Source organism: Hippoglossus hippoglossus, chromosome 1 (assembly GCF_009819705.1).
Source record: "Hippoglossus hippoglossus isolate fHipHip1 chromosome 1, fHipHip1.pri, whole genome shotgun sequence".
Lineage (NCBI taxonomy): Eukaryota > Metazoa > Chordata > Actinopteri > Pleuronectiformes > Pleuronectidae > Hippoglossus > Hippoglossus hippoglossus.
In genome coordinates, this window is record NC_047151.1 from 6,573,084 (window position 1) to 6,598,992 (window position 25,909).

Sequence of the window (25,909 nt, forward strand, 5' to 3'; positions counted from 1 at the left end):
TGTTTGGAAACGATGACAGATATATTCGCAAAGACTTCCTGATTGAGTCATTTCTCTCATGACGTAGCCTTCGCTGATTCGTCAGGCTGCTATCACATGACCCTCTTCCAGAAGAAAACATCCGGGATTAGCCTCAGCTACCGGTGTAGAACGCAACGTGGATAATCGATACAAGCATTGCTGTTGTCTTTGCTAACAGCTGTTGTGCAATTATATTCGGCATTTTACAGTGATACAACTGTTAACATCTGTAGGAGATGAGCTACTATTTGAGCAATCTGCAACAATTCCCGATTTCAGCAGGAAATGAGCAGGACCCACATTCCGGTGTAAACAGAAGGCATGCAGTTCCCGCTCATGTCCTGCAGGAAATGGGAATTGTTGCAAATTGCTTGAATGGTAGCTTTTCTCCTACGCATGTTTGAGATTGGTCACACGATATTCATTTTCAGGCGTGTTGGTATGGAAATGGATTAAAACTGATAAATAGCCAAAATGCTCATAGTTTTAGTTTGAAAATGCCCTTTTTAAACAAGTATTTTAATCATACAATGCAATTGTCAACCTACCCATTTAGGCATCTTCCCTCCGTGGGGGTCATGGTGGTGGAACTGCAGTACAAGCACTGTCACCACCACGGACAAGCCCACGATCATCATGGTGCTCGCAAAGTACTGAGCTGAAGAGGAAAACAACGCATATTACAGCAATTTCTTTTGGGGATAGAGAAAAAAATGTACAAAGTGAAAGACAGAGAAATTATAGTATGTTATCTGAGATTCACCAGTGAATTTAGAATGAAACGCTTAGTTGTGTATCTAAGGAAGAAACATAAGAGGGCTTGGTATTTTGGCAGGACTGTTGCCAAGTCTATCAGCCGGTAGGTTGGTCAGTGGGGAGCTTACCCCTGTCAACAGACCTACGGTCATAACAGTGGAATGACAGCGTCCTCACAGAAAGAGTGGACCAATCAAATGATTCTGTATACTTCCCCATTTGAAAGTATAATTGGAGCTGTATTAAAAACCTGTCAGAGCAAATGCTGTGAATGCTGAGGAGCATTTTATTTTGTCTTCAATCTGCAATGTGTTAATACGTCGACTCCAGTAAAAGCAAGTTGGGTAATGGCTCCGTTTTACATCGCTGAGCTGCCAAATGATGCGGAGCAGCATCTCTGTCTGCAGCCTCAACTCTCATCTCGTAGCTGACGGCCTTGTCTCTTCTGCTCTGTGTCAGTGTGGCGTTATACAATGCAAATCTGTTGGTGTCCTACGTATCGTCTGTGCATCCTGCACCACCAGCCTCGTGCTCAGCTCCTCCCACTGCTTTAGCACCACATATCCGACAAGTCTGTGTGGGGGCTGGAAAATGTCCAACACAAACTGCCCTGTGGTGTAACTGTGAGGTGTGAACATCACAGCAGTTTGTTATTCAGCCGCTCTTTTCATGCCACAGCCCACATTGGTCTACCGCCTGCTGGGTAAATGATTATTTGCATCCATCCACTTTGTTGTTGAAATCCTAAAAACTGATAGGAAATATCTCGGCACTGACCCACCAACCAACCTTTATTATAATGTCCAGAATGTGCCCACAGCTCCCTGGTGAAGGTCAGATTCAGTTTTTTTTTTAAACTATATCATAATTTTAAAAGATTTTGAGTTTCAAATTAGATCATTTCTTCACAGTCTTTTTTGTCTCATTTCAATTAAACAATTTGGTGCAGTTTGATTTGGTTCCTTTTATTGCCAAGGGTTACATGAGAATATCAGTTCCTCTCGCAAACAGAACATGAGGAAAATGTAAGACAAAGTAAATAACGACTGCCACTGAAAACTACTTCATTATCGTCCCACGCTAACTGAGACTTCTGCCATCAGAGGCAGCTGACTTCGGCTCTCCCCACATATGAACTTGAAAAAATTGTCCTGTCATGGAGCTCCTCTAGATTATCCAACTTTGTGATGCTGAGAAAAAATGAATTCAACATTTTACAGCCACTCCTTTTCCACTATAGGAGCATGGGGAAAATGCTATTCTGGGTCAGTGTACATGATGAACATGAAAGTTGCAATACTCGCAGCCACTAAACCGAAAGTCCCTTCACAGCCCAGTGCCATTCCTGGGGGCTTGGTCTTGTCTGAGGTCTGTCCATTCAGTATAAAGCCTTTAGCTCAGCTTAGCATTAAGACTGGAAACAAAGGGAAACGGGTAGCTTGGCTCTAGTCAAAGGTTAGAAACACTTCTATTGTTCACTATTAAGAGGCTTTATCTTGTTTGCGTAATCCATACAAACCATACTATTCACCATACACATAAATTCTAATCCAATCTAGAGCAAGAAAGTATAGAAGTGTGTCAACTATTCCTGTTTTAAAGGTGCTTCCCACATTATTATAAGTACATTTTTATCACAAATTAACTTTTTTCATCACTTTCAAAATGCAACAACATGAGCAATAATTAGTGCAGCAAAGTGTCTTACCAATCAGAGGAACGGAGTCAGAAGTGGCAGGCATGATCTCTGCCACCAGTAACATGAACACTGTTAGAGACAGCAGCACTGTGATGCCTGGAGGAAACAGACAGTAGACAGATAAGCAGAAGCACAAAGGGAAACATTTTTTTTGTCTTAAATGGTGACTTGAAAGCACTCAGAATAAGTGCAGCTGGTTGCTTCAAAAGAGGTGAAAACATGTGGGATTTATTTTGGAGTAAAAACTCTTTTTTTTCTTCCCTCGTGGGAACACTAAGTTATATATTTACTCCGAGCCTGTCTCATTGAGTGACATTTGAAAAACAAGCTGGCATTTGTCTGGTCCAGGTGATAATCTTTGCTGCGTTTGTAATGAAGCTTTTATTCTTGCTAATGAATGGAATCCAACACAGACGCTAATTACGAGCCGTAATGTCAGAATTAGCATAGAGCAGTGACAGATAAATAGAGATCGTTTATCAACAGCATCAGGACCTGGTGGGCTGAGATCTCAGAGGCTGGGGAGAGAGAGACACATCTTTGTCTGCATGTATGACAATAATAATTAATCACTGTCTTTGTGTTGGTGTGAGGGAACGTGTGTACTTGTACTTTTATATTTGTGAGGACCATTTTGAGCACAGACCTTACTAAGTGAGGATTAGAATTAGGTTTAGGTTAGGGTAAGGGGCTAGGGAATGCAGTGTCCCCACGAAGATAGAAATACAAATGGGTGTGTGTGTGTGTGTGTGTGTGTTTGTGTGTGTGTGATTGCTGCGATTGATGCTTATGTGCGTCCCCTGCTCAGTACCGAGTGAAATCTTCTCTCCGGAGTCAGCAGGGAGCAGGAAGACCAGCAGGGCCAGACCAGAAATGAGCACGCAGGGGATGAGCAGGTTGAGGCCGTAGTAAAGTGTCCTGCGGCGCATGGTGACCGTGAACGTTACATCGGGGTAGGGTTCTTTACAGCAGTCATAGTACAGCTCATTACGCTTAGCTGGCACACCTGGGGCACAAGGGAAGAGATGGGAAGATGGTGGAGTTATAAAATGAAATTCAAACATGTTAAGTCTGCGCGCAAAAACACCAAAAGGTCAAATCTGAATCTATAATTGAGCACAGATTGTAGTCGATCAGGAATTTGCCATAAACCTTTTTTCTTGGTAACCAAGCAGCTTGTCACTGTAAAAAAAAAGGAAATGCGATCTCGCCCATAAGTACCACTCATGATGCACTGATTTTACGATGTATATAAAACACAGCACAGATCTGTCAGACAGAGTCCCAGGTGCTTGACTTTATGTTTTGAGTCATAAATGATCACTTCCTGCATGTAGTGCTATGTAATGACTCCTGTTTGAGGGCAGACTTTGTTTTCTGAAGCTGTAGCTATTTCTGAAGGGCCCTGAGGTAGGAAAAATGCAATTACAGAAAATTGAGATAAAGATGAAGCAATTAATAGAAACACAAATTACTGTAAATCCACATCTCTGCACACTGACAGGTTACGCTCCACAGCTATTTCAGTAATTATGTGCTACAGTACAGACTAGAATTACATTCAAATCTGAAGTTCAATGACAAACCACTCACTAATACCCCAGTGATAATCAGTGTGACCTGCTCTTATCTGTCTCGTTGGCATATTCACATTTACATTATTCGTCTGCCTCATACAGCAGATAACAAAAGCCAAAGGAAAACAAGAACAGCTTGGTCTGATCAAAGTCAAATAATACCTGTGTGTGTGTGTGTGTGTGTGTGTGTGTGTGTGTGTGTGTGTGTGTGTGTGTGTGTGTGTGTGTATGTGTGTATCTGAATAATGTAATCTCACTATGAGACCAAATATGTAGCCAAGATGATTAGTAAGTGTGACTTTGGAAGATTTAACACACAATTAGTTCAAAGTTAACCTGAGGTGGTGTTAACACATTGTGTATGTGTGTGCACTGTTGGGATGAAGAGTCCCTTGTGGCTCACAGTCAAGAAACTGTTGTGAGTAAATATCCTTAAGTGCCATGAATTTGATTATGTTTCAAGAATCACTGTATGGCTGCATTAGCCATATCAGCATCATATTCAAAGAACTAATTTTGAGGTGAGTGTCACAGAAACAAATTAGACCCTTACCCTAGAGCGAGAGAGAGAGAGAAAGAGTGTGTGTGCATGTGTGTAAATGTGTGTGCGTGTTTTCCTATGGAAATTCAATTCAGATTAATTGCATGGATTCAATTTCATTTCATTTAAACTGTGTCACCTGAACGCTGAAGAGAAATAGCCGTTGTTAGCCATTTATTAATTTGATGGATTGCAGTCCTGCAGATGCATCAACCGTGTGTGTGTGTGTGTGTGTGTGTGTGTGTGTGTGTGTGTGTGTGTATGCTGGCATGGGCATGGGCATGGGCATGTTCTGTGGCACCAGGATAGTGTGTATGTAGTCGGCCAGTTCTCCGCCTGGCTGTGCCTGAATTAAGTGAACCATCCCTGGGCCAGCTGTCACCTAACACACCCATGCCCCCCCCCCCCTCTATTCCCCAAGCCAGCTGGGTCCATTCATTTTGTGTGTAAGTGTGTTTGTGTGTGTGAATATGGATTCCTCTGTCTGCCTCTGATAAATATACAAAATTGGGTTAGTGTTGATGAGAGTTGATTTGCATGCGCAGAAAGAGGATAGTAAAAGAAAACAAGAGAAAAACTAAGAAAGGAATCCGTTTTTTTAATCTTATCTTGAGCTTGTCAATCTCTCTTTGTTTCTGGGGAGCAGACAGACGAGCTGGGGAGCAGTGCAAGAGTTTGAGAGGCCAGGGGCAAGAAAGACACAAGGCAACACAAAGAATAATAAACTGAGCTATTCCCGGTGAGAGCCCTTAGCCCTATTATTCTCTGATTTCCAGATTGTATTGACTCAAGACCACGCTTGCATATGGGGCAGGAAAAAAAGTACACAGTACATTCATGACTAAAACAATATTACAGCAGGACTGAAGCACAACATGAATTATCAACTAAGCTTTCTTTGTTTTGCTCTATCTGTTTATATTGTGCTTACATTTTTGTTTATTATACATTTTTGGGCAATAGCCTACCTGTTGGTGCTGTATTTGAAATTAGCGTTGATTTGTGCTCATCAGAAACAGGGTTTGATTTTCTTTCTTTGTAAAAGAATGAGTTCAAGAATTCATCGGCAGGAAGAAAGGGTGTGGATAGAGTGACAGTAAACAGCAGCAGAATTCTGTAGCAGTTATCTGCAGCTGTCTGATTTAACCAGGAGTGATGCACAGGAAGGTGTCAGTGAGAATGACATCTACGAGGAAGTTGATGTTCCTGAAACACCTGCTGTCAGAGCCGGTCGACACCGACTGGACGTCTTAACTTCCACAAACATGACACCGAGGCCAAACGTCGTAAGTCTTCATGTCAAACTTGTTGGAACATATGACAAGATGGAGAATATCCCCTTCTATGTTTGAAGGTCAACGTTTGTCTTTCTTTTACATTCAGTTTGACGCTCAGGTAGTTCTCACAAATATTCATATTCAACACATCTCTGCATCAGCCCTCACAACTCATCTTTTTCCCTGTAATGCCCCCATGTTGATTCTTGTTCAAGATTTAAATCTCTCTTTGAACCAACAGTTAATGCTTGATTTATTTTCCTTTTCACTTTTATAAAAAACAGTTATTAAAGAAATGTAAATTAGTATATTTGATGCCTATAAACAGACAGACGCTGCAGGAGGATTGTGTGTCTGATTCCTCCCTCTTATTTTCTATTACTGGCATTATGTGCTTGGCCCTTCGGTTTATCTTCTTACCAACAAGGTCCCACTCTCCATTGGGTATGTAGGTAGAGATGTCTACATCCATCATCTGGAGGTCCAGCAGCCAGCCATTGTGGGTCCAGGAGCCAAACTTCAGGTCACACTTCTGCACGTCAAACGGGAACCACCGGACATCTATGTAGCAGGTACTCTTCAAGATGCCTGGAGAGATGTGTTGGGGAAAGATTCATTTGAAACTAAATTCCTTACTTTATATTGATGTGCTGTGACAAGTTACTTTGCCGAATTAGTTTTATTCAAAATTGGAATTCTTCATTTGAACATTCCTTTGAAAATGTCCACTCCGACACCAGACATAGAGACAGATAGAGTGTCTTGTAAAGATTTCTCTGAGTCGTTTCACTTTTTCAAAGTCTCAGTCAGGAAAACCTGCCAGGAATGCTTGAGCAAGACATGTCTGATGCATCACAGAGGAAAACATCAAATCCCTACATCTATCTACTAATTCCAGAAATGTTCTGTCTGTCTGTCTGTATGTGGCTTGCATATCTTGAGAATGGGTCAACTTATATTCTTCATATTGTTAAGGGCCCAAGGAAGTGCAGTTACAAATTTGGTGTGATTTTGACACATTATATGTTCAATATTAATAGAATTGAAATAAACAGCACCTTGCCATCTGTGCAGTGGAGGCAGGCCAGTGTGTCTCAATAGACAGTCTGCAGACAAAGTTAAACATGTCTCCTTCTACACCCTAAGAAAACCTATAAAAACATCTCCGCTTCCCTAAGACTTAATTCTGTAGGAACACTACGAAAAATAATTTGCAGACAAATTAAATAAAAAAAACCTTTTTAATTTCTTTTATTTTCATTCACTAAACAATTTACTGTGTGGAAGGCAAATACAACTTTTAAACTTACAACTGATTCAGTTAATTTGAAAATAAAACAATTTATGTGCACCTTTCCACACAAAAGTAGTCTGATACCTTGGGCAGATTGAGTTCCTCCTCATTCATGTTATGTAACAAACAAAACCAAGTTACCATAGTTTTGATTTGCAATAACAAAACATCTTTAAACATCAAACTATGTTGGTGTTTATAAAGATAATGATGATGATTGATGATAATGCTGTTTCTGAGGATGAAGATGGTGACAGTTGTGATGTGGAAAGATAGCAATGTTGGTGATGATACAATTACAACATCCACAGACGGTTGTGTGAGAGACAAGATCAGGAATATCCTTAATGTGTCACCTGGAGGGATGTACTGGCAGGATCCTGAGGCATTGACCAGCACATTGGTGTGGAAGGTAGCATCGAACCTCTCATCTGCACTGCAGGGGAGAGAACTGTGTTTAGATACAACATGAAAACAGTAATGGAGCGTTAAAAGAAAAAGAAAGTGAGACGTACTTCTATGGAAAAAAGCCAAAAGGCCAGGAAGTTGAAAGTACAAAGGTAAACACAACACAAAAGTGTAGACAATAAAAGCAGGCGAGAATAAAGGTGACAGAGTGAGATATAGAGATTTGAGGGGGATTATAGTACATCCGGACCGACAGTATTTAATTTTATCCTCTAAACTAAACATGGTTATCTGCCATCGAGACGTCCTTCAAACAGAGCGGTATTATCTGTACTCAGAAAGCAAAGTACAGACATCATCATGAGAAAATTACACATTTCAATCACAGGAACAAAAATGTCTCCCCACAAATTACAGCAATTGAATTAATTTGCTTAAAAAACCCAGAGAGCTTTAAGTTTTCGAGATAAGACATTTTTATAATTGTCATTACAAATGTTGAAGACTTTTTTTATGCTGGATATAAAAGGTCTTTCTGCCTTCATTACAGTAAAAGGAAGCAGGGAAATAGAAACAATAACTAAATACTTTTGATTAGACTTTCATGAAGTGCAGATTTCAAAAGACCTCAGAAGTGCATTCAATTAACGAGTAGAACAGTGTAGATCTCTCCGCTGAGGATTCTGAGTAATAAATCTGCATTAAAATACACATGATGACACACAATTATAAGGATAATGTGGATAAGTGAACTGTAGGGCTTTGTACAAGCATAAATTGTTGAGATCATCAATGGATTTAGGTTCCTGTTAGATAAGTAATGGACTGTGTTATAATGTTCTTGCTGATTTGGTTATATATAGATATATATATACACACTAAAAACATTGGTCAATGAATCAATGAATCAATGAATCCACTAATTCACCAATTCTTATAGTTGAAGGTCTAATGACGACAATGTCAGTCTTTCAGTTTTACCACTTTGGTTTATGCCGACACTGACAATTAATGGTATTTAATGACATTCCTAGACAACTACTGGACACATTGCTTCACATTTCCTGCCCATAAACCTTTTATCGTCAAGTCAGAATATTTATTTGTCCACTAATACTTTCATGTATGAGGAAATACCAGAAAAAATGAATGGCAGTCCCTTTAGCCTCAGCTGAGGGTTTAGTGCTAATTAGCAAATGTTGCCACGCTGACACATTGAACTAAGATGGTGAACATGGTAAATAAAATAACTGCTAAAAGTCAGTGTGTAGAATGTCAGAAAGCTGACAGCAGCCCTTAGCTCAAAGTGCCAGTGAACTGGTTTGTTTGAGAACGTCACTCAGAGTCTGCAAAGAGAGTTTTATTGAAGAATAATGTAACATACTGACAAGCTGATGAATGGACAAAAAACATGCAGGATTGAAAACATGACCTCCTTGACAGATTCAATGAATCAATAAAATATTTCCCATGAAGGCAAAATAGTATTTATTCATATAGTATGGCATTGGTTCATATCTTTTAGTGTGCAGTGACTCCCATGAAAACACTGAATCTACTTGGCTACACTGTAGACTGAATGCGTATTATTATGTGAATGTATCAAGTGCTCATCCAGTGCCAGACAATATCCTGACACACCATCATCTGTTATTGTCCATCAGTCCACTTCTACCATTTACAGTATGAGCATTGAAGCAGGGGGAGAGAGTGAGGGGCATGCTTTAACTCCTCTGAAGGCTTTTTGTGAGTCCAAGAGGCATATAAGAGTACAATGCTTCACCCCACACTAATGTAAAGTCACCACATCAATACAAAACAGCTGCAATCGCCCTTATCCATTGCTGGGAATATATGAGGTGTATTACCATTCAGTCTTGTATTTGGAATTCATTGACCTTATAACAAAAATTTGGTGGTAGCATTTGAAATGAGAAAGCTTTAAATTCTCATTAAAAAAAGAATCTATCACAACACAAATGCAGGATACGGTTCATGTTTGAGCAATTCTTTCAAGGATCAGCCAAAGCCTGGTTGGTTTTTCAAATTGATTTTGTAAACTTTAAAGCAAGGGAAGATTTATACCATGGAAAAAACAATAGATAGCAAGCACACTCAGGTGTCACAGGAAATTCTTTGATTCAAAACTGTAACAACATCTTAATCAGATCACCAAGTAAGTGATCCCAAAAGGTCATTAGCCATGAGGGAAAGATAAGGGCATGATGAAGGCCCTGAATCCCAATAGTGTTGTTGCCCACACCGGGATTCTTCAAGAATTTATCTCTTTTTTTTTTTAAATTGGGGGCATCCTTATTTAATGAAAAATGTAAACAAAATAAAGCTAATTAGAAGGAAAATTATATTTTCTTGCATGGCTATAAATGTTGAAAAGATGCTATAGCTTCAGTAAACAGTTAGAGGAAAAATAATCAAAGGTACAAGTGACTAACCCCAAAAGAATACATAATGCTGCAGTGTCCTCTGAGGCATCAACCACATTTGTATTTAATACCTGTGAAAACATTGCCTGTTACAACACCATCATCAAGAGATGCTGTCAAAGTCAGGAAAGCGATGTACAGTGTAGATTTACTAGCAAAACCAGGTCTATTTGAAAAGCAAGCAGCTTGAAAGAGACTTGGTTTACATTATTTACCCAAGAAAAACAGTGAAAGCGAAAAAGTCAGTCCCTTTGTGTGCTATTTCCCAAGTGAAGAAAAAATGGTGAAATATTCAAAATCTTGCCTGGGAAATGACAAATGGTTCCTTTATTATTTATCTGAAAAGAGTTTAGGGTTGTTCCTGTGCTATCGTGGGAACATACAGAGAATACAGCTGACCATCTTTTAGATCCTCCAACAGAAATAGCTAACTTGGAGGTACCACCCTTAGTTGGAGTATCCTGCATCCGTTTGAGTGGATAATTAAAAATGCATAACTTAAATTCTAAATGAAACAATATCAATACTTGTCCGAAGATGTGGAAAACCTGTGGAAGTTGTAAACAAAATGTGTTGTATTTATGTGTTCAGAGGATTTAAACAACGCCTTGACACATCTTTCCAATATTTGCATGATAACATAGTGCAAATAAAAAGGATCGGATGTGATAGGCATATAAATAATTTTAAACATGTGCATGAAGATCATAAAAACTTCTGCATTGGGTACAAAGTATGGTGTCGGGCATTTGTAAGAGATATACAGTTTGCAAGTGACAAAAGTGTGACAAGCTACTTGTAAATTGGTGTTTCTTAGTATGAGTAATGATGTCAGCAACATGGCAACTGGCGTGCCAAGAACTTCGCTGACTTTCCAAGTTGTTGCTTCACATTTGAGGTGGCGTTCGCATCAATTTTCCCATCCGGGATCTATTTTCTATTTTAGAAGTCCCCAGGTGTTGTCTTCTCTTGGACCAACCCAGAGACTTTGAGAAGATTCTTTGAACTGCTCTATGTCAGAGCCAGTCACACAAAGAGCTGCTCCAGCACTCAGCCAGATGCTTGTGACCTGTGACCTTTTCTACCTTACCATCTCCTTCACTCCCTGGTGACCATAAGTACCTTTCCGCCCCCTTTGTGACCTTGGGTACCTTTCTTCTTCCTGCACTCCCTTATGACCTTGGGTTACTCCGCAACTCCTTAATTCCCTTGTAACCGGGGGTACCTTCCCACTTCCAGCACTTCTTAAAGCTTCTTCTCCACAAGAGAGCTTACATTCTTTGCCCCCAGAACCAGTTTTACAGTCAAATGTCAGTTACTTCACCTGTTGCTTGATTGACAGGGTCATGAAATTAAAACCCAACCCAACAAGAGGTGGGTTTATATGGCAAAGCTGCAAGCCTCTCTGCCACCCTTCTTGGCTCAAGAAGACTCCAGGAAAGGTGTTCATGCTTTGGAATCTGGGACTGACAATGTCTGTAATTTTGCTAAACTGATTTCTCACCCACTTCTTATTGTGACTGGCCAAAAGTTAGCTCTTCTATTTTTATAATCTGACTTAGAACCAACTTGCAGTGTTCTGGTATACAGTTGAAATTATCAAATTACTTGGAGATAGTTACATGAGGCTCTAAACTAAGCTTTTTATGGCGACTGTTATTAATGCTGTTAACTATATCTAAAAACGTTTTGTATAAAAAGCCTCAGTTACTTATTTCTGCTTTTCTTCTTTGAGTTTTTTTTTTTTTCACTTTTCCCCTTTACTTTGTATCTTTCTAACCTAATTTTCCAAATTGGAATAAGTCAAAGTTCTAATGACACATTTTTTTTCCTCTTTTTGCTTTCTAAAAATAGTAATGAATGATTTTACTTATGATTTATACTGCATGCATAAGGACTGTCAGTTTCAATCTGGGTCTGTGTCAGGACTGTATACAGTTGTTATTGTTAGTGATCGCTGATCCCCAACATAAGCTGCTTAATGTTCCGTATCATCCCCGTTAGAGAGTCTCTCACTTGTTTCTCCCTTTCTCTCCAAGCCAAGCTGGGACTCTCTCTCCACCCCACAAGAATCATCAATCACCTTGAAGGTAAATCAAAAAAAGTGCCATCAATCAACTGCACATCTAGTTTGTATCAGGTTGTCTTTTTTTTTGGTTGTTTGTGCAAGAAAGGAAATGTGTGTGCATCCTTCTAAGGAGGAGTGGTGCATTAAAAACATCCATTAAATAACCTTATGAGGCCTTTACTGATGAATAATGGTCAATGATGGCCAATCCCCAGGGGCCTTTTACAGTTGGCAACAGTTTTAGTAAAGGGTCATTCAACTAAGAACAGTTTGTTATTATTAACTGCAATGCATGCTTGCTAATTAAGTAACGTGACTAGACTAAATTGCAGGTCAAAAAAATCAATTATGAAATCTTCAAGACAGAAACTCAAAGATGCTGTGCAAGGTAATCATATTTATTTTCTTTTATGCTTTTCCTCCTGTTGTAATTTTGGATTCTGTGGTCCATAATTACAGGTCTCTTGTAGTTTTTCAGCTGAGGTCTGTAATCGCTCACTGGGTATTGCTGTTTTTTTCAATGTGTCGCAGCTGTTTTGTAGAGGGTAAATGTTCTGAACGTTATTTGTTCACCATGTAGGCAGCTGCCTATAAATATCTGAAAGCAGCGTGTGTTTCAGGACTAAACTGTGTACCACGAAAAAAGACTTTGGAAAATGATCAAGTCACTCCTTGGCAGACCTGGGGGGGGGGGACTGACAAAGTTCACACCACATTGTGAATATCAGTCTCAGAAAGCCACTGAATTTCTTTGTATCTCTGTGATCTGGCCAGGCAAAGGAGCCTCATTTCCATCCAAACAACAGAACGCCAAAATGACTCAGTCGGTTGAATAGGAGCAAGATTCTGTTAGAATGACCATGAATAAAAGAGCTGTTCAGGAGACAGGTTATTTCTCTATTCCATTTGATAAAAGTCTCATTCTATGACAGAGGTATGAAAAGTAATCTGGTCAACCAGATGGATACTTCCACAAAGCACTGTTACAGTGAACCTCCTCGATAAACATGATGAAATTATACGATGATGTCTCAAACAGAACAAAAAAAAATGACAAAAATTCTGGATATGAATAGAGGTGTGTATATATATATATATATATAAATATAAATTTAAATAATTTTTCTGAGGCCGGATTATTATCAATAGTCTAATATCAGTTGACATATTTATTCAGTTGGCGCAGTGCTTTTGGTAGGCTAATTCCTACTGCACTTCACATTACAGGCAACAGATGCAAAGCCCCCTGGGAGTTATAGTTTATGTCCTCCCACAGGGAATCGGCTCAATCCTCTCATTAAACGAGTCTTTATCCATGAGTGAAATTGTATCTGGGGAATATTTCTATCCACTGTGTTATTGGGTAAACAGAGCACCGGAAATCTGGAGTCACTGCCCATGTGTGACAGAAAGCAAATTGGTGTAAATAGAAGAAGGAAAAATCTGAACAGAAAGATGCTAAAATGAAAAGGCAGGAGCGGTGACAGACCACTGTGCTGATCAGTGTTGTGCAAGTTCACACTTAAAATGAATGTGAAGGTTGAAATAACAAATGGTTCTGTCAGAACAATGAAATTCTGAATTCCTCTGGAGATTATATTTGACCAGTAAAATGACCAAATATTGTCTAACTATAATGTGTATTAATGTAAAATACTGTATTTAATGTAGTTTTCTGTGAACTAGCTTGTACGTATTTTGTAGTTGTTTAATGTTGCAACAGATATTTTAGGCTGAGATCATATATCAAATAATAGATCAGCACTATTTAATTGATTGATTTGTCAGTGGTTTTGATATATGGACATGACTTAAGTATAAATAAATACAGAAATGAATCAATAAATAAATACAGAAATCAATAAATACAGAAATAAATGAATAAATGTCTTAAATCAATTCCACATTTATTTATTTCAACATTTATTTATTTCTGTATTTCTGTGTCCCTATGCTAATGATGAGTCATTTTTCATGATGTTTAAATTCAGTCTCATAAACTCTGGAGCGAATCAAACAAACATTAAGTTACTTCATGTGCTGATCAGGTCCTGATAACTAGTGATGAGTGTTTATTAGTTAAGGTGAGAGCAGAGTGGAGGAGGACACAGAAACTCAGAGTTTCTCTGGTCACAGCTGCGTCATGATCAGAGCAGAAGCTGCAGTTGGTTTGCACAGAGCTGGAGTTTCTGTTTCCTCCTCCACTCTGACCTGCTCTCACTTTAACTAATAAACACTCATCACTAGTTATCAGGACCTGATCAGCATTTAAACATCTTGAAAAATGACTGGTCAACATGTTGTGCTCAGAACAACATGAGACGAGACACTCACAGTAAATCATCTAATCATCCCAATAAAAAATAAACTCTGAACGTGAACTAGTTCATTTTCATCTGCATGAACTGAACTTTGAACTAGTTCCTTTAAGTGTGAACTGGCACAACACTGCAAGCAGCTACTGGACACCAGTCAGCATTGAAAGGCGGAAGTAGTAGAACTGGATCATCCCACTCCTGTGACCAATCCTGCATGAGACTGAGGTAAAGACCGCCTTTCTCATTAGCATACGGACACAGAAATACAGAAACAAATAAATGTGGAAATAAATTTAAGACATTTATTCATTAATTTCTGTATTTATTTCCTAATTTATGTATACATTAATTATTTATACATTTATTTGTTTATACTTAAGTCATAAACTTTATTTAAAACCTTTCAAAATCTTTAATCATAATATATTTTGAACACTGAGTAAACATGTTATTTCCTTCTGTTTCTGGGCAGGCTATTTCAAAGCCTTGAGGCACAAGGCAATGGGAGATTTAAGGCACTGGCCCATATGGTATGAGGAGATCTGTGATTAAGAAACAAGTTCCATATGTGCAAATAAGGTTCTTATAAAAAGAAAAAGACATTAACAGGAAGTCAGTGAACAAATTAAAATGATGTCATTCAGCGAGAGATGTGATTGGAATAAAGATCAGAAGAGAAGGATGTAAATTCAAACCTACCTGTTATAGAGGAGAATATCTGGGACCCAGATCAGGTGAGAAGGAAAGCGAAGGTTCTGAACCCCGGGGTAGCTCTCTGGATTCCATGAAAGGTAAATGTCTGTCCAGGACTGAGATAAACAATGTACAGAGATAGTTATTAATAAAGAGGACATCATACAAAAGGTAGCTATATAGTTATGGACAAAAAACTAGGTCAAAAGACCCGATTATAAAAGTTAAGTGAATGAATGACAAAATTAAAGCTTTTTTCTATAGTTTGCTTTTTGTCGCACAAACCAATTTGTTGCTGTTGCTGTTCTTGCCTTGTTTGACGATAAAGGACATTAGCAAGGTTTATTGTATATCCTGGCCCATAACAGCAAAGTCTTCTCTTTGTGATTATTATGAATCGTAAATCAAAAGCTGTTCCTTCACACAGGCTAATTTTCCAACAACTGTTGGCTCTTACACTTAGTCTCCAGCTCTGATAATGAATTCTGGCAGTGAAATCTTGGCAAGCCAACAGTTGTTGGCACTGACCCCTGCACTCCCATTTGAGCCTGAACCTATGTTCAGCGAGGGGTTAACTGAGTCCACAATCAAAGTGTTTAAAACCACAAAGAGTGACTGTGTGCTGTGTCCACTGTGTACCTCTTTTCATGACTCACAATGTGTAGCAAGTGAAGTGATCTGTGCAACGGTATGGATTTTAGTGTGGGTTAGTGCATGTAAGTACATTTGTGTATGTTAATGTCTGTCCGTGTGAGTGTGTCTAGTACATGTATTCAAGTTATATATATATATAGATGGAAGCACTCAGATGTTGTAGCCATAGGGCAAATTCCCTATGGAGCAAACACAGTCCCATTACTAATGTGGCCAAAGCACACACATGCATGCACATACACAAGTGGACAGAACCTATGTGTATTTTTTGTTTGCATGGATGGATGAGCTCTAGAGATTGTTTATGCATGTGCATGTCACTGTACATATGTGCCTCTGTTCAGAGATTTTACAATTAACCCCAAATCATAGTTTCTTCGAAGGGATCCATCTAACATGGGCCTGCTGACAAATGTCTCCACTCACGCAGCTAATGACTTAATTACTACACTTGTCATCTGTGGGCCTTGGCCGTTTGGTGCTAGAGAGACTTCTTTTCATGTTTGTTGGCTGGGAAGGCTCAACTAACAGCCAACAGAACAAATCAGAGCTCAGTAACTTTGTAGTCTGTCAGGAACAGATGAGGAGGACACTAGGCTATGTAAGGAAACAGCTGTCTAAGAATAGGTTTGCGGTTACATAACAGAAATGTTAAGAGAGCATCACTAATTGGAGACAACTAGGTTCTTATTAAAAGAATGTGAAGTTCATTCATTCATCTTGAATGCAAGATGAACTGTGATACATTTTAAGGTGCATATGGGATACTTAAGTCACCACTCTATTGTAAGCCATGTATACATTTTTGGTCAGAGGTTACTCTCTTAACTCAAAGACAATACAAGTGAAAGAAATTTAATTTCTGGTGCTTTAACACATGGTAAGGACCGCTCTAGTAAAATGTAATTTCTTATTTCAATAACTGTAATAAGTTATATTTGGCAATATAGCTCTGCTCTGAGAGCTTCCCGCCCTTTCATGTGCATATGTGGAAAGACTGAGGTAGCGGGAGCACACCTCCCTACCCCTCCATGAGCCATGAGCAGCAGCTAAAAGACCTCGGTACGAAACACTAGCAGGCATCAATGACGACACATGACATTTATTACGTCCGGTTTAGTCGGAAGAGGAGGTGCTGGGGTGGAGTCGATGCAGGAAGAGTAGGCAGCTAAAGCAGCTTAAATAGAGCGCACAATATGAGCTTTGCCCATTGAATGCATAGAAGAGGATCAGCTGATGTGGGCTGGCATAGAGACCTGCTGCTGTCAGCTGATGCGGTGGATCTTTGGCTATTGACTTTGTGGGCTGTCTGAAGTATCGCTATGCTCAATATAGCTTTCCAGAAAATAGACTCCCAGTTATGCAGGATATCCCACAGAATTCACTGTTACAAAAAGGTTAAGTAGAAAATTATCAAAATGCTTATTTCTGGAGAGACACATTTCTTAGTTTTCACCTCCATTATATTAAGATGGAGGCAGAAATATCTGACTCAAAATGTAGGTGAACCAGTCTTTGGTGATTTCAATGATATTAACAATAAAGCATAACTAGGGCTGCGAAGCAGCACTGTTCAGGCCCGAGCACTTGCGAACTCGGGACCTGATGCAGCCCAGGGGGCGTATTTGTGCACCGTGGGAAGGATAAATGCTTCACTTCCTCTGTCCGTCACGCAACGCCGAACCACTCCATTAATCACGCATTACGATCCAAGCCATCAAGTGCAGACCACAAGGTGAAAATTCTATGTAAATTGAATTAAGGTTGTTGTGATAAAGGTGGCACTATCACTACATACAGACTAATAGATCTGTTCAGGTCGAGGCTCTGATGAAGCCTGAGCAATTTGGGGCCGATTGGACAAGGCTCCGTGAAGTAAAAAAAAAACATCCGGTTTCATGGCGAATCAGTAGTTGGCGCTATGACCCTGAGTTAATAGTGTCCAAATAACTTACTGACTCAGAACATGTTCCCCATTCTGAAGTGAGTTTTTGCTCATAACTAATTCACTAGTAGTTTGACACTTATTAACCCACACAGGTTCCCTATTCTAAAGTGGCCTCTTCTTCACACATTATAGCACACAACTACTGCAAATAACAGATGCTATTCTTAAGTGATGGGTTACACCTTGAAAAAAATGGAGGTCTACACAGGTTCTAGGAGTCATCACAATTAGAAATATCTCCTTTATTAGTGGACCACTTCAGAGATTTACAAACCTATCTATTCAAAGTTTCTTCAAGGCTCAGAACAATGGACTGCCTTAACTTCCCTTATACATTTCAGCTGACAGAGCTTTTTGGTGTGTAAAGGAGACAACACAGATTTTCAACCAACATGTTACAAAACCTCACCTTAGAATGGGGAACATTCTAAGATGTTCTGAGTGAGAAAGACTTAATTAAAGGGGACATAGCATGCCCATTTTACCACAAGTTGATATGGTTCCTTGGGGTCTTAATGAAATGTCTGTAACATACTTTGGTCAAAATACCACAAGGATCATTTAAAACAGCACCCTTTTTACCCTGTATAAAACAGCCCTCCACAGAGTGACCTGTTTTGAGTGCCTGTTCCTTTAAATGCTAATGAGCCAGCTCCCCCCTCTCCCCCAATGATTTTAAACGATATAAATTACATATTTTATATGATATAAATTATCAAATATGCATCCCATACTTTGTATTCCCCTTCTGTTGTCCTGGAGTTTTAATTTTCCCAATCACATAATTAAATGTCCCCCTCTGCCCATCCACTACAAGCACACAAGCACACAGACAGAGAGAGAAAGAGAGGTGGGGGGGGGGCTATGAAGACCATCATTTACCCCCGAACCCCGACATTCAACGGGTATAACAACAAGCGGAGAAAGCAGAATCGCGGGCTGACCTTATATATACAGTCTATGGGGCTGACCAGCGCAGAGAAATGCGCGTCCCGTGTGAACAGCCAGGCGGCTGCGCGCTTGAGAACGGCGCTGCGCTGCCTCGCAGCCTCGCAGCGGCGCTTCCGCTTCCGCGTCCGGTGTAAACCCGGCGTAACGAGTGGGGGGGCTCTGTGTGTTTGTGCCAGTGTTACAGTAGTGCTGAACACTGCGGAAGTCTTCCACACTGCTGGCTGTGTGGCGTTGACACAAATTCCAGCTCACGCATGGGAGAGCGAGCGGTCGCACCCGAGCAACTGCTGCAGCCTCCCAGTCCCAACGATCCAGACAAATGCCACATGTGAGTGAATCGCGGGCTGACCAGCGCGGAGAAATGCGAGTCCCGTGTGAACAGCCAGGCGGCTGCGCGCTTGGGAACGGCGCTGCGCTGCCTCGCTGCGTCCGGTGTAAACCTGGCGTAACGAGTGTGGGGGGGCGGGGGGGATGAGGTGGGGGGTGGGCCAAGGCCATGTAGGGAGACTTCCAGTGTATTGTTACGACACAAAACACAGGAAGCTCATTCTAGTCACTCAAGCATGACGTTTCTGGGTTGGTAGACATGCCAGATACCCACATTAACCTGTAGAAGCACTAACAAAGTGGAATTTGCATGCTATGTCCCCTTTAAGAGTTATTTGGACACTATTAACACTTGCAGTTCTGTGTTTTGTTACATGTAAATAAAACATATTTAGTAAGTATTATGAAGGGAGAAAAACTATTCTTGTGGTATTACCACTTCATAAGGCCCATACTGAGCAAAGCATATAAAGATTGTATTTCATGTACCACAACTTCCTTACTTACTATCAATACGCAGTATTTAGGAGGTTATTGAGGGAAAACTGTTAGTTCATGGCCTATTAGTTGTAGAATAAGGTCATGCAGGATAAGACATTGATAAGTGCTTTATAATGACTAATAAAGAGCCAATATGCTACTAATATGAATTAGTAGCATATAGTTAATGGTTAATATGTGTTACCTAATATTGAAACATGGAGCTGTTCAGGCTGGTACTCTGATAATGTGAAATAATTTTGGGGCTGATTGGACAATGCACAGTGGAGTTATGATAACTTTGTCTCCTTTGGCGAAGGATCAAACTTCGCTGCACCTCAATGTTTACACGGTTTCAGGAAAAGTCCCAATTCTGACCATGAAGTATCATGAAGGTCTTATGACTTGCCTGAGCTCATTTGAGCTGTATATTGTAAAGCAGCCAGGAGCAGTGTGTCAAGGTATAAAACATGTCACTTCCTGTCGCCAGCAGGTGCCGCTGTGATCATGAGTCAATATTGACATATGGATCTGATCAGGCCAGGACTGTAATCGTGTGGAAGAGGTTTGCGGCTGATTGGACAATGCACAGAGGAGTTATAATAAATCCCTCTCTTTTGGCTCAAACTTTGATGCCATGCCACGGTCACACCATGTGACATACACAAACAATTTGGGCAGTTGAAGTTAATGTGAAAAAGGAGGATGGGGTACTGGTATATGATTAGCACAACCACTCTGTTGTTCTTCTCCAAAGGTGCAGAGGCAGGACCTGAATGCTAGCAAGGCATGCATAGCACTGTCTGGTAGTCCTTTACTGGATCTGGAGAAGTCGCACTCCAGCAGCCTTTGCCAACTTTAAACTCAATATCATTAATTTTGGTGGCTTGTACTTGCCTGGTAAAGCTTTTGTTCTTGTAACATTAAAATTGATGTTTGGTATTTTGCTGCGTTGCTGCATTGAATGGCTGTGTGCAGCGCTATTTGCCGCATACTCAAGAGCTTGCGTTAGCATCCATACAGTTTTTACTGTCACCGCAGTGGGCGCACAACAGTCTGACCTTATAGTTTCAGCTTTAGTTGTGCTGGTACCCATAAGAGGCATGAAATGCAGTTCTCTAACACAAGAAATTATTTCAGTCCTTAGTTTCTATACCTGTCTGTTGCATGTGAGAGCAACCCTTTGTGCACTTGCAATCCTGCTACTGCTATAGATTGAATTAATTCAATGGAAACTGATGCAAAGAAGGTGAAATAAATTCCTGGATCCGCCAATTTATTCGTATCTGCTCCAAAATGTAATGGTTGCTCTCTTGGGCCATATCCCACCTTCCACAAAATGTAATAGAAATTGGTTTAGTAGTTTTTGCATATTCCTGCTTACTAACAAACAAAAAGTCTGGCTTTAAAAGCTTTGAATGATTTATCTAGATTAAACCTCTATGCCTTCATAAGCAGTGATGTGTGAATACGATTTTAAAATATGAATGACAGAGCCCACAGGACACAAACATCACACACAAACACCTTCCAAAAATATGCTTAATAACAACTATCACACAGTGATTACACAAAAATCACTTGGAGAGGAGACGTACCAGCTGCAGCCAGGCATTTGTGATCATCACTTGGTTCTTTTCATCCTGGAGGGGAACAGAAGGAGGGAGACAAGCAATCAGCAGCCAGTAGACGTGGCTTTAGACACATAGTGAATGAGGATATTCTGCAGGGCGGGAAAAATTTAATAAAAAATACTACTCGTAAACATGACGTGAGATTATGAGACAGATCGGCAATGAAGTCAAACTTTGTCCCAGATGGCTCAGAGCTGGTGTGCCCACTGAATGAGAATGACTCACACTGGCTTTTTTCTCTTTTATTACATTCTTGTAACGCTATCCAAGAGAATTCGTGTTTGCCAATGTAATCATCAGACATCAGACTGGGTTACACGTCATCCAACACGTCTTTCCACAGGCTGTCATGCCCACTTTTTTGGCATTTGCGTAAACCCCTGCATAAAACCCTGATTGAAATTAATAATGATGTGATGATATAAGAGTTGCTGTGTAGTTGGCCACACTAACAATAAATTCAACATCATCTATAATTTCAATTATTACAATTATTGGACACAGTCATGGTCAAATTACACAATAAGATTTCAGCTGGGGCCTCCCCTGGCCCTGCCCCTGAGATATTGCAAGGGTAGAACAGTAGCAATTAGCTTGTTTGTGCTCATTAGCTTTATTGAAGCTATCTTCTTGTATGTAACCTACGTTATGTAGGTTTTAGTGGGGCCCAGGTTCTTTGTAGGCCAAAGGAACAGTTATTGGTTGGAGCAAAGTCTCAGGCTGGACTGACCTGTTTAACCTATAATGCAGAGAGCAGCGCAGGGCTTTTGCTAGCTAACAAACTAATTGAAGATCAAGACTGAAAAGTCAAGTATTTTACAGTAAAAACAAATGTCCAGGTTTAACAACTCTGGCCATTATGTTGGATTATTGCTGCAGCCTGGTGCTGACTGGAGGGACATGACTAAAGATGAATCAGATTCATCTTTTTGATATATCTTGCCTTTCTATGGCATGCAGAGTGGACATTTAATTACATTACGTCATTTAAAAACTACTCCTGATGTTTTTGTTTTGGAAAGGGTCAAGGACGTGTCGCCTAGATGTGTCAGTCTGATGTATACAACAATGATAAAAGACAAAACAGGACAAAGAGCAATTTTTGCAAGAAGCTGACAGTGACGATGAGCAGAAAGGATGGGCCTCTTCAACAAAGACATGAGTTTACAGTATTTTCTATATGCGTCATCAAAACAGAAATATACAGTGGCTCCAGCTGCATTTTATGATATTTTACAAAGAGTCAGCTCATGCTGATATGGTCGAAGAGAAGGATGGGAAAAAGAAAAGAGCTGAGAGGGAGAGGAATTAAGACTGTGAAAGCTTAGGAAAAGATAAAGACAGAGGTCAGACATAGAGGTGCAAGTTAGTAGAGCCAAAAAAAAGGAAGAGTGGCTGGACCTTTACAGAATCCCACATGGCAGCTACAAGTTTTGCTCGTTGTTACATGTGGGTGCAAACTGCTTGACAGTGATAGTGAGTCACAGCAGCGTTTCTTACTCTCGCTGTTCTTTTGTGTTTCTTTTTTTCCCCCACGTTATCTTTCTACCCATGACTGATGCTGGAATAACACCGCCAGCTCAACCCTTTGAAAACGTCTCTTTTAATATTCCTGGGGTAAAATCATGAAATCAATTTGCTCACTTTATTTCTTTCTATTCCTCGTCACACCAGAACTAATGTACTGTATGGTTTTCTTTCTTATCAAAGAGTTTCATACTATTCTTACTCGCTTCATGATGCTTCTTTCTCTTGGAGAACAAATCTGACTTGCTCCCATGTTGTGATACTTTCACAGAGGTGTGTGCTTTGATTTGACTTTGACAAGTTTCCATTACTGGCTCATGGCTCTTTATCTAACAAATAAATGCATGCCTCTGAACATGCTTTGCCTTCATTTAAATGTAGTTTGCCCTAAAACATGCACTAATTTAAAGGTGTTTCTTATTTAAGTACCAGTGTGCAGTATTTTCATCCGATGTTATTACATTATTACATTTGTTAGACTATCATGTAACACATTTAAACTGAGTGTTATCATACTTATTTATTTGTTTAATCCACCTCCAGCACCTCAGTTTTTAGTAATTATGAAGGATTAATTTTGCTTATTATAAAAACCTGCTCTGGAAATGAAGGGAACAAAACTGAAGACCAAAAACCCTCATTCACTCTGCCAGGTTATTAGTTAATCTCTGAAGGGAAATCTGTTACACTGTCTAACCCATTCATCTAAATATATAAGAACAAATAAATATTGATATAAGTTGCAGAGTGTTTATACGTAACAAACCTCAAAACCCTTGATATCCATAGGGTTAAATATTGTTAATTTTACATTCAGTATTTCTCTCCAAAGATCTAAAGATATAGTGGAGTAAAGTATCTGAGTAGCTCAAATTCTAAACCTGTGAATCAAGTGTGTGAAACCAACTGAAGGATATGAATCACACACACACACACTCAAAACAGGAACCCACTACATTGCTCCATAGTGTTACGAGTGGTAACACACTCAACAGAGTACGTTTAACCAGTGGCGGATTTAACAATTTGGGGGCCCAAGGCGAACACAGGCATGGGGCCCTTCGCATCCGTTGTTCTGCATTTTTTTCACTCCTTATTTATTTAAGAAAGTCTTACTTGTAACTTCTTCCCGACCCAACAAAAAATATCAACAGTTTACCAAATGCACTCACAGTGAATCTTATTTTGATTAAAAATATGATCTCTGTACAATAAGAATGTACTGTATTGTCCATTCACATGGAAGATCTGTCATCTATTACCTTGGTTTTCATCTCTGGATCTCTGATTAAGTTGATGATGTGTCCTCCTCCACTCTGGTCTCACTTGAACTAATAAACACTCATCACTAGTTATCAGGACCTGATCGGTACATGAATTAACTTAGTGTTTGTTTGATTCACTCCAGAGTTTATGAGACTGCATTTAAACATCATGAAAAATGACTCGTCAACATTTTACGGCTGAGTACAACACGAGACGTGACGCTCAGAGTCAGGACTCAGTGTTAAAGTGAGAGGAGCGACACGCAGACATGATCAGACACCATCGATTGATAACCAAACACATGATCGTAAGTTTCTCACCTAAATCATCCCAATAAAAAACGGAACAAATGAACGTGAACTAGTATGAACTGAACTTTGAACCCTTTTAAGTGTGAACTGGGTCAACACTGCTCTTGAGTTCCTGTTTTTCCCATCAATCGCTCATGGAATAGTCCATTGTAGTGGGGACTGAGGGGGGAGGTGGGTTGCTGAGACACTAGTTACTCATGAATTATAGGCATTCTGATACCGGATTAGCGTAAGGATTTTTAGAATGAAATGATTAATTAACGAAAAGTAAAAAAAAGATATTTCAACCGTAAGTTTATTAGGTTTTTTATGGGGGCCTTGTAGTTCGGGGCCCAAGGCAATTGCCGACCTTTGCCTAATGGTTAAGTCCGCCTCTGCGTTTAACTAAGACTGTATGAATGCTGGTTTGAGTTTAAGAACTTGTTGCTTTAAGCAGCTCCAGACAAGATGAAATAATCTGTCCTTAAACACCAAAGAAATCCAGAAATCAAATCATCCTCACTGAAATAAATCTCCCATTAACTTGATAAACATCCCATGAAGAATGAGAAAAATATATACATCAATAAACTGTTCTAGTCACACGATGTACCTATTTTCAGAGAAAATACCCTTGTATTATCTGACACTCCTATAGTACATATAATTCCATTAACTTTCTGTATCCCCATCATTATTATAGAGATGTATGAGCTGCTTCAGAAGGTGCTGTCATCAACGACAACCAAAGCAAATTCGCTGCTCTTACTTCACCGTGTAGTGAAAATCGATTCTCACACAATCGTCGCTCCTCTCTCTCGTCCCCGCCCTCTCTTCTCCTCCCTATCTCCCTCCATGCTCCAATCTTATCTCCACCTGTCCTTTCTGATCTGTCCCTCTTTTAGCAGCATCTTTTCTCCGCTGCTGAAATAGAGAGGCCTCCTATTGTGTGCTTCACAAAGCGACATTTTTGCCTGTCCCTTGGGTGAAACGATCGGGCGTGCGGTTTTGGAGATTTTGCTTTGCTTCCACGTTGCTGTGTTTTTGCTCTATTTTGTGCCTGACCCTTGCTCAGCTGCAATGGGCAGTATCAGCCCTGTCACACCCACTATAAACACTGTAATCTCCCCGTAAATCTGCTCTGATTGGTTTTAGACAGACTGGCAAGGGATTGATGGACACTTGTTTTCAGTGAAAGCTCCTTAACTGCATTTCATTTGACATTATTCTGCCAAGGACATAAACATGTTTTTCCATGTATGCTGATTCAGAAATCGAATTTCAGTTTTTATCCCCAGTAGGAGAGATGAGGACAGATTCCGACATATTTTCAATCTAGATCAGAGGATAAGTGTTTCAGACATATTGAATCAACAAACAGTGAAAAGAGGAATTCATGAATCATATCTCAGAATACTCCACTGTGCTCCCTGTGCTTGGCATTACCTTCCTGGAACAAAAAACAGATGTTTGACAAGGCATTGTGACGTGAAGGATGAACAAGATACACTCTGGTGTTAACAGTTCAGCTCATATGGCTGGAATTCTGTGTGTGAAGGATCGTGGCCTGGTTTAACAAGAGCACAATGAGAAGCGTCCCTTCATGTACTTTCTGTCTCGCGGTCGAGAGAATCAGCGTTTGTTAGGAGGAATGTTTCTGGCCGGGTGAATCTCTGTCAGGAAGTTAGTCCAGCCGGTGAACACGGTTGAACATTTAGCAGCATGGAGCTAAATGA

At 39.9% G+C, this 25,909-nt stretch overlaps 1 protein-coding gene across 2 annotated transcripts in view; it reads right to left on the reverse strand.

Annotated features, from left to right (window-relative positions):
• The window catches only part of chrna8 (cholinergic receptor, nicotinic, alpha 8), a 46,273-nt gene that overhangs the window by 3,418 nt on the left and 16,946 nt on the right, over positions 1-25,909 (reverse strand). Inside the window, exons 3-9 of one of the 2 annotated variants that reach the window (XM_034593994.1) lie at positions 21,055-21,099; positions 15,103-15,212; positions 7,522-7,601; positions 6,292-6,459; positions 3,288-3,482; positions 2,486-2,572; positions 570-679 (exon numbers count right to left, since the gene is read on the reverse strand). In XM_034593994.1, the coding sequence (XP_034449885.1) occupies positions 570-679; positions 2,486-2,572; positions 3,288-3,482; positions 6,292-6,459; positions 7,522-7,601; positions 15,103-15,212; positions 21,055-21,099 (795 nt within the window). The remainder of the gene's footprint in view (positions 1-569; positions 680-2,485; positions 2,573-3,287; positions 3,483-6,291; positions 6,460-7,521; positions 7,602-15,102; positions 15,213-21,054; positions 21,100-25,909) is intronic. The other variant, XM_034594001.1, reaches the window with a different exon arrangement.